We start from the raw sequence: 9,995 nt of genomic DNA, 5'->3' as shown, positions 1-9,995 counted from the left end.
TATCAATTCATCCAGATGTTGTTGATGTAGGATGCGAAAGGGTTTCCCCCCTTTCATGTTTCTTCGCGAGAATTCGTCCGTCACTGGTCCACACTGATGACAACTTGCCTGCTTTTATGAGTTCACGCGCCCCATTAAATATGGCTCTGGTGTGAGACGTTAGATGGTCGTTCATATATACCTGGTGGTCAGGAAACGATGGATGCAGGTCCCTGGCAGACAGTTTCTTCACTCTTCTTCTCGCCTCCAGCCAAACAGCCTTGACAGCCCGTGACACGAAGCTGACCACTATGACAGGCGGTCTTGAGTCGCCTTCCCTTGAGGATAGACGATGCGCTACAGAGATATCTGGGATGCGGAACGGTATGTCCAGAGCTCGTGCCGTAGAGTCCAAGATCGCCAAACAGTCCTCTCCCGAGGCGTCACCGGTATACCCGTGATCAATATATTATTCTTACGACTATGCTGTTGGATATCGCACATTTGTAGGTTTAGGGCGGCTAATTGGACTTTTAGTTTCCTTGTTTTCGGTTTCCAGCTTATTTATTACTAAACACATTTGGTCTGTCTTTACAGTCGTTTCATCTAGTTGCGTTTTAAGCAAGGACACTTCAGCCTTTACCTCTTTCACATCAGTTTTGGACCGTGGATAACTGCGACTGAACTCGGCTCCATTGTTCTTGTGTTTCCTTCCTGAAGGCGGCGATGGCATCCATTACTGAAGTCAGGTTAAACTCGCGATCGTCACGCACCTGACTAGCGGTCGATGATGTGTCGGATAAACAACCGTCACATTTAGCATTTTTACGCGTAACCTTCTTTCCCGATTCTGCGTAGCCGGGATTTAGACATTTCAAGTGAAACATAATATTACAGTCTGGGCACTTCGAACCCATCTTTGGTTTGTGATATTTCTAGATCGCACTTCCCGCACTTATCAGACATGTCTTTGACGTGAACCAGACAAAAAATCCACTAATAGGTAAATTTCACTAACAAGTTTTCCCAGTGTAAATTTAACGTAAAAGCAGTATTATAAGTTATAGTTATTAATTATCTGATTGAATGTTAACATATGCTTTCATGCACACCGGACGGCAAGCCACAACACGCACCGCACTATAGACTCCTGATAAGATAAGCCATCCGCACTAGTCGACTGATCGAGTGGAACTGATGTTGTGGTTGTAAACACAACATCATTCAAGAATAATGATTAATGTAAAAATGAATATAGATCTGTCGTCATACATATAAACAAGTTCACGTAGTATTACAAAATATGTATATAAAATAATTAGTATGTAAAAAGCTTTATGATAAAATATCGATCAGAGTGTCTGTGTTCATATTGTAAAGAACGCATTCTTGACAAGAAGGTGGCCAAGAATATATTTGGCGGGGGGTAGGTCACGACGACTGATATTTTCCCTTAGTGGACAGAAAGTACGGCAAATAAAGTCAACCCCTCAACTCCCATTTTGTTCCTTGAAAGGTTCTTGAGACTGTTGAGAACGATGTTTCTTAAAATGCCACTAATACTACGTATTTTAAATAATGATAATCGTTAGCAAAAAACAATAAATTGAAATTTTGTGGGCTCCGGATCCCTTAGATTCCCTCGCTGGCTTGGCCTTGGGGAATAGAATAGATAGCACTAGCAGTTAACTGAGGATTCGCACGCAATTTCGTAGGCTTTACACTTGTATGAGCACTGCTGGTTCGAGTGAATCATATTTCCGATGCCAAATCTGAGATTAGTCCAATTCTGATCATCTTATATTTTAGAACATGTTCTAAAGTGGATGGGTACTTACGTAATCGCTGAAATAAAGAAAAACTGAAAACTAAAGGTTTCTCCACATAGAAATTACTTAATATAAATGTAAGCAAATTGAAAGTAGTGGTTAAATTAATTTAAAATACGGTTGCGCCGTAGTAAAACAACGTTTACACCGGACAGTTAATTACATTTTACAGGCTCTTTCAATTAATATTTCGCAACTTTAGAGACCAAGATGGGATTTTGTGCTTTTTTAAAGGCCAGTTGGGCGTAGTCCGGAGGGACTTTTGATACAAGAATAGGCCGTATTCATACGGGGTCTGTAAGAATGTCCATGTAAAATGTCAGTGCAATCGGTTGATAGTTTACGCGTGAAAGCAAAACGAACAAACAAAGGTACTTTCGCATTTATAATATTACTAGGATTGGACTAGGATTCAAAATGAGGTTTTACCCCGCTTCAGAGTGTAGAAGAAGTTTTTGTATGCTAAACGTCCTCAAGAATAAATTCTATAACTGCAAGTGAGATTCTGTGATTCGCAGCACCAATTTGCTCATTCTTCAATCCATCTTCATATACTATACATATGTCTTTATCTTAAAAAATCAAAAGGGCTATTCCTTAAAACATGTGAAAACCCTTTTAAAATTGAACGTGAAAGTATTATCACTAAAAATATTTTCAATATAATTCGCAAAGTTTCTAAATTTTTATTGTATTTTAGTTTGGTAATGAAGTAATATTTCTTTCAGGAAAATGGCACAAGATCCTCTAGAATGGTTGGATGAAGCTTTCCTGGCTTCAGCTCTACAAGGAGAAGATGATGGCAAAGTAACCATTGTCAAGTTCTCTGCCACTCCAGCAGTAGCAAAAGGCAATAACTACATGAGTCATCTGTACAGGGTCAGGGTGCTATACACATTAGCAGAGTCAGATCTCATAGTCAATTCTTTCATCATTAAGATACCGATTCCCAAAAGCGCCTTCACCGAAGTTTTAGACAGTACTGATTTTTATGCTAGGGAGCCAAGAATATACAAAGAACTCTTACCGATATTCAACAAATTGGTCAGTTGTGAGTTTGGTCCAACGTTCTTTCACTGCCCAATAAAAGATGGAATGGTCCTGAAAGACATGAAAGAAGAAGGTTACATCATGTGTGACAAGTTCAAACAGCTGGATTTCTCTCATTGCAAGCTTGTTTTCACAAAATTGGCAAAGTTCCATGCGTCATCTGTTGCATGTTATCACAAAAATCCCGATTTGGTCAGAGAACTCGGGGAAGATACAATGTACACGACCAAAAGTGAACTTTTTGTACCTTTCACCAAAACTTCTTTGAAGTGTTTCGGGAAAGTTCTGAGTGAAATGGATGGGTGTGAACGTATTGTCGAGTGGTTAACGAGTAGAAAGGAAGACTTTATAAAATCCATAGCAGACATATGCCAGCCGAAGTCAAACGGACTGAACGTTCTAAACCATGGGGACCTGTGGGTCAACAACATGTTGTTCAAGCACTCCGATTCTGGAGAAGTGGAAGATGTCAAATTTATTGATTATCAACTCACTAGATGGAGCTCACCTGTGCAAGATTTGCTCTACTTTGTATGGACCAGTGCAAATGAGGAAGTGCGAGAAACCAGACAGAAGGAACTTTACTCTTTCTACCGGCATACTCTCAATTCCAGCCTAGAACAACTGGGCTGTCCTGAGCGCCTTTCTGAACAAGAGTTGGAGGACGATCTTCGAGCAGCCGTTGGCTATGTTCTAATCACCATAAGCGGAGCTCTTCCATTTATGTACAGTGAAAGTGATGATGCATTCAATATGGAAGAATTATCAGCAGATGATATGAAAACCTTTGACAAGATTGAACCTTTATATAGCAAGAAAAGGTACACAGAAATCCTTCCCAAGATGATGAAACAGTTTCAAGACTTGATTGACTCCTAACAATAAAATGGTATGATAGTTTTATTTATACAATCATGTATATATCCAGTGTATGATAGCCAATCAACATGTATGTAAGCCAATAGTCGAATATTAGAAGTTTTTGAAAACAGTTTGCCTTTTAAATAACTACTGGGTTGAATATCCTCACAAATTTCAATCTTTGTGTTGTGAAGAACTTTTCTATATTGAAAGTGATCAGAAAGAACGCCTAGTTGTTAGTTTTTGACGATTGCTGATATAAAAAGGAATACTGTGAAACATTTACTTGTATCTGGTTTATACTTCCTGATGTGTTTAAAACTTTGAGAGGATTTCCTTAAAAGTAGAATATCTGCAACTATTTTTAAAGCATATTTCGTTGCTTACTATCAGATATGTTATTATGACCCCATATGGACATGGGTCCCTGTATGAGTGTCTTTTTTTTATTAATCTCTCAAAAACCAATAAATTAAATTATACCAAATTTGGCTTAAACGTTTATGAGTAACAGTGTATGAAGCCTAGTACCTGTTTAAAAAGTTAGAACTACCGGTAAAGGTATTTTGCTACAACTAAATTTTTTAAACTTTATTCATTCTTTGCAAATTGTGCATCTCGTACTCCAGCTTTTTCCTTATTACCCTGTTTTGGACCCCCTTGTAGAAAATCTGAATTTGTTCAAGTAAAAAAATTATCTCCATTTCAGGAAGATTGATATGATTAAATCGTAATGACTGTTTCAAGTGTAAGAATGAAGATATTGAATTTCTCGCAAAACAAGTCAATGTCAATTCTGTAGAACTAGCGACAGAATTTAAGCAGTTGAAATCAGAGAAGCATGGGAAAACTTGTACACATTTTCCGCCTAAAAGTGCTCCGAACCGTATTGACTGATTTTCGAAGTTATAAAGTGGTTCACAAAATATTCTCAAAACTTAGCGTCATGAAATGCAAGCTCAGATCTAGAATGCGTCAAGATCGTTTATAAAACTTGATGATTACGTTTGTGGAACAAGAACTGGCTGGGAACGTAAGAATTGCCATGTTCAAGAACACTGCTTCATTCGATCGTCGGATGACTATAAAGTGACGTGAAACATCAATGTGTAATACTTTGACCTTGACTTTATCAACGACAAAATAATAAACTCTAAAATTTTTTATTTAGATTTGGTTACAGTACTCATTGATAAAACGTGCACTGTGTTTCTAATAATATGTTTCTGTGTACTTAGATGTAAATAAAAATTCTAAACCGCAAAGATTTTTACACTCATTACATAAACTGGTTAGTAAGCGTACTAACATTATACTTGGCTAAGTGGACTAAGTGTATCAACTCACTCATTAAAAGAATTAATTAATCTGAATTGCACCACCACTACTGAAGTCCTGCACACGCCTATGGTGATAGGGTATCTATTTTATAACTAAATAGATAGTTGGAATGATTTGAAAAGCTAGTACCGCTAACACATATTCAAATATGTATGATAAATTGAAAATATCATTTTTGTATATATATAGAATTTTTTAACAAATCAAAATTAAAAAATCAATAAGACTTTATTAGTTACGTTTATTTTTTTTACTCTCCCTTTTTAAGCTACAACGCCTTCGTAGTACACAGCATAACTTGAATGTGAATCTACCATGGATATCAACCTGCGATCTCTCAGTTAGAGAGCCGATACTATATCATTTAATTTACGGATAAGGACCCAGTTTATCTTCTAATGGAGAAACTGTTTTGAAAGACTCAAAAATTCACGCTCATCGGGAAACGAAATTTGAAAGTAGGACATTTATTACCTTATTTAAATAAAGTACAGTAATTAAAATATTAACTTTTAACCTCAATCTTAAACAGTGTTTGTTTTAGGTAAAATGGAACAAGACCATCTTGCTTGGCTGGACGAAGATTTCCTGGCCTCGGCTCTACAAGAAGAATTTGAAAGTCAAATAACAATCGTCAAGTTTTCTACCAGTCAAGCCGTGACGGCAGGAAACAACTACACAAGCCATATGTACAGAGTTAAAGTAGAGTTCACTGTCGAAGGGTCAGATCTTCAAGTCACTTCGCTCATCGTCAAGATTCCCATCACTAAAGGAGTCATCACAGAAGCTGTAGACGGTGCTGAATTTTATGATAAGGAACCGAGAATATACAAAGAAGTCTTACCAATGTTGAGCAAAATAGTCAATTTCGAGTTTGGTCCAATGTTTTTTTACTGTCCGGTAAAAAACGGGATGATCCTGAAAGATATGAATAAGGAAGGTTATGTTATGTGTGACAAGTTCAAGCAACTGGATTTCTTTCATTGTGAACTTGTTTATTCAACTTTAGCAAAATTCCATGCGGCATCTGTTGCGTGCCATCATAACAATCCTGAATTGATCGAAGAACTCGGGAAGGAACTGATGTTCTCAAATAAAAACAAAATGTTAGAAGGGTTCGTCAAATCTTCTGCTAAGTGTTTTGAGAAAATTCTTAGTGAGATGAAAGAATGTGAAGATGCTGTAGACTTGATACTTAACAGAACTGACCACATGGTTGAATCCATTGGAGACATGTTCCAACCGAAGCCAACCGGACTGAATGTTCTGAACCATGGTGACTTGTGGATCAACAACATGTTGTTCAAGCACTCCGATTCTGGAGACGTGGAAGATGTCAAGTTTATTGATTTTCAAATGGTGAGGTGGGCCTCTCCAGTGCTAGACCTTGTGTACTTCTTGTGGACGAGTGCGGATGAAGAAGTGCGAGAACACAGGCAGAAGGAACTGTTCACTCTCTACCGGCACACTCTCAACTCTAGCCTTGAACAACTGGGCTGTCCGGAGCGGCTTTCTGAGCAAGAGTTTGAGGACGATCTTCGGGCAGCCTCCGACTATGCCCTGCTCACCATAAGCGGAACTCTCCCGTTCATCTTGAGTGAAAGTAAAGATGCTGTCAACATGGAAGAGTTAACATCAGATGACTTTAAAAGTGGTGATGTGTTTGAACACTTGTATAACAGTAAAAGATTCAGGGCATTCATTCCGAAGATGATGGAACAATTCCAGAAATGGATTGCTTTATAACTCTTTCAATGCAATTCTCAGTTGATTTATCATTTGATGAATTATATGAGTATGTTTTAATAAGACTGTCTATAAAACCGTCTCTACCGTATGTGAACTTGAGTCTTGAGCACGTTAAAGTATACATTCTTATGTAGTATGTATGCATTCACGTCCGATAGCAAAACTAGCTTGTAAAAAATCTTGAATTAAACGTAGTTGATATGATAAAACATGGTTTTGTTCAAATTAAAAACTATTTTAACTGTGTATGTAATATTATTAATAAATATTGTTCAGTTAATTTTAATTAAATCCTGTAATATATCGTGCCCATGAAGGATAGTTTGATATAAGTATGCGGCATGAAAGTTGAATCAAGCTCTAAATAAAACATTACAATTAATTTTGATTTTTTTCTGAGAAATAATAGTCATGGTGAAATGTTTTCCACTAATAAGCCAGCCCTTTGTGAAATATTCAACTGTAGCTCGCAAAGAGTAAAACATGCACATTTTTATATTGGTAAAAGTCCCGTGGAAGGAAAAACCCTCAACACAAATATTTAATAAATATTTCAAAAATACAAACTATGGGTAAACAGAACAAACAACTGGGTATGGGTTCTGGTTTAAAACTGGTTTAAAACAACTGGTTTAAAACAAATCCTTACTAAGAATTGTTTTATTGTGGGACAGGAGTTAAAAAATTCTTTCTAATACTAGGTTTGGTTAGAGTAGGCCCTTATGACAAATGCATGAAAAGTAAATATTAGTACCTCATCTAAGGAGTTACTTTTATAGGTTTGTCCTGTAGTTGTATCTCAAAAGCACATGGAATGCAAAACCTTTTTATTCATAGTTTAGCTTTATAACTGATGATATTACTTACTACCAAAGCCTCTTGGAAAAAACATAACATTAACTAGTTCAATATAAAACATAAAATAAACAAAAAGTACTATCGTTCCCACTCTTCTCTTATTTATTCACAATTCCATGGTATATAAGCTAGTGATGTGATTCTGTTTACTACAATTCTATTGCCTTTTGCATTCTAATGCTAAACTACCATGTTAATTACAAAACATGTCCGCACACGCGTGCGTTGCAGGAGCAACACGCTTGCAACGCGTTTGCGTGCGATTTTTATCCACCCTGGCGATATTCCGACCCGTCCTCAACTGGCAGAAAGCTCAGTTTTACAAATGGTTTCATTCGGGAAAATGTGATTTTGTCATCGGAATCTCATTATTTGTGTACGCGTAGGCTATATTTCTTTTCAGTTATAATTAGATAGTTAGTTAGATAGGAATATGCCGAGTTCAAAAGTTCAACACCTGTAACGTACATAACCTACAAAATTTCAATTCTGAAATCAACACCTCTACTGACGATATAATGCTGCCTATCACCACTTTGGTTAATGGCGGAATCTCGTTATGTGCGGAGTGACGGAAAAGGAACTGTCGAACACTTTGGCGGGAAAGCACAAATCATTTTTAAAAGTTAACGGTAAAAGTTAACGTTACGTAGTTAACCTACCGCTCACTTGTACAGGCCAAGAACGTATCCAGGAAAAAACATTATGGAGGTGTCCAGACAACTGATATTTTTCGTAGTGGACAGAGGGTAAGGTCCCCTTAAAATGTTCTTGGCCCGTTTCTTTGTTGAGAACGATCTTTCAGCAGTACATGTCAGTAATTATTTAAATAATAATAATAATAATCGTTTACTAAAAAAGTCATGGGAAATTTGGGGGGGGGGTCCGGACCCTTTGGACCCTCTCGCTGGCTACGTCCTTGGTACAGGCTTAGAGTCTAAAATCTTACACGGCCAGCACTGATGTTGTATGATGGTTATATTATCAGATTTATTATTATAGATATGTATATATTTATTTATATAGTTATGACATAATAGGCAATTAGTCACTAAATAGATTTTTGGCTAAAACATGCAACTTCAAACCTTGAATAGAGCTCAAAGGTTACAGGTTATATGCGTACTGAAAGAGTCGAAGTTGTGGACAGTTGCGTCAGCGACCGATACGCGCCAGACAATGGTGACCTGCACGTGACCCGTGAGAGCGCGCTACGTCACAATCTTGCAGCTCGCGCCGCCGTCAAGTGCCACAGGTTCAATGTCCGCGAGTGTTGGCGTAAACATTTTTTTAAATCTTTCCAGTTGATTTCCATTTTTACGTATCGTCTCCCAAGTGACGTATTCAATTTTTTGCTTTCAGTTTCATTGAATACAAAGTGCTCTTTGAATAGGTTGAATATTTTTACTATCAGTAATTTTCAAACATATCTTTCAACTTGTGCTCCTTCTTTCTGACTGTTGATTTATTGTAAAAATATAGCAGCATGATTTTCTTACATAATTGGAACTATCCAGCCTAATATGAGCACAAATTCAACTCCATACAGCTTCATCCATATTTTGTAAAATGTAATCATTATTGTATATTGAAAAATAAAAATATTTTTATAGCAGCAATTTTTCTATGTTTTTATGACTGAACATTCTTTTTTTGAGGGTACAGGACCAAATCCTGTCGAGATCCACCAAGAGGAGGGAGTGCTAGTAAGGGAGTGTTAGGCATGGTACTTTTTAAGGGGGAGGCTAGGTCTGTCCCAGCCTCTTCTAATCAAAGCAGCAGGGGAGGGTACTTTCTCGTGTTTAGACTAGCAAAAACACTTAAAGCTAAGGGAGTCCAAACACTATAACAGTCATTGTCAGTGGTTAACTAGACCTATTGATCAACTCTTCTATCCCTTTATCTCGACATTTGTGGTTAGTGATATGGCACTCCTGGAGATCTATTGGGTTGCCCAAATGTAAGTGACACTATAATTTTGCTTTACACATAGGTTCAACTCAGAAGTGTATATAGAAAATAATTGTGGGGGAGGGGGTGGCTGACACACTGAGTGATTTAAGAAGAAGAAAATACTCTCCAAAGACAGGGGTTCAAGAATATTTTGCCGGCTAGTCTTCCTGAGTCCCTTCTTATATACGCCCTTGGCAACTGGAGGGTATAAACTAGCCAGAAGTGAATCCTTCTATATCCCCAACCTAAGCCAAAGACATAGCCAGCAATGGGCTTCAAGGGGTCACCCAAATTTTCAATTTTTTCAATTACCTTTTTTAGTAAACGATTATTATTATTATTTAAATAATTCAGTATTACTGACATGTACTGCTG

General features: G+C 37.3%; 2 protein-coding genes across 2 annotated transcripts; both read left to right on the top strand.

Annotated features, from left to right (window-relative positions):
• The first annotated feature begins 2,540 nt into the window (after positions 1 to 2,540).
• LOC124363436 lies at positions 2,541 to 3,737 on the top strand. The gene has a single exon (XM_046818685.1). The coding sequence runs from the start codon at positions 2,541 to 2,543 to the stop codon at positions 3,735 to 3,737; it is 1,197 nt and encodes a 398-aa protein (XP_046674641.1).
• LOC124362041 lies at positions 3,611 to 9,282 on the top strand. Its single transcript, XM_046816197.1, has 2 exons — positions 3,611 to 3,747; positions 5,605 to 9,282. Exon 2 carries the CDS (start codon positions 5,610 to 5,612, stop codon positions 6,804 to 6,806), a length of 1,197 nt encoding a protein of 398 aa, XP_046672153.1. The 5' UTR covers positions 3,611 to 3,747; positions 5,605 to 5,609; the 3' UTR covers positions 6,807 to 9,282.
• Positions 9,283 to 9,995: the final 713 nt, after the last annotated feature.

Source organism: Homalodisca vitripennis, chromosome 5 (assembly GCF_021130785.1).
Source record: "Homalodisca vitripennis isolate AUS2020 chromosome 5, UT_GWSS_2.1, whole genome shotgun sequence".
In the NCBI taxonomy this organism is placed as follows: Eukaryota; Metazoa; Arthropoda; class Insecta; order Hemiptera; family Cicadellidae; genus Homalodisca; species Homalodisca vitripennis.
The sequence above is the reverse complement of the archived record's forward strand: the minus strand, read 5'-3'. Positions and strand labels throughout refer to the sequence as shown.

Excerpts from the sequence above, each read along its gene's own strand:
- LOC124363436 (XM_046818685.1), top strand. The coding sequence starts at position 2,541 with ATGGCACAAGATCCTCTAGAATGGTTGGATGAAGCTTTCCTGGCTTCA.
- LOC124362041 (XM_046816197.1), top strand. The coding sequence starts at position 5,610 with ATGGAACAAGACCATCTTGCTTGGCTGGACGAAGATTTCCTGGCCTCG.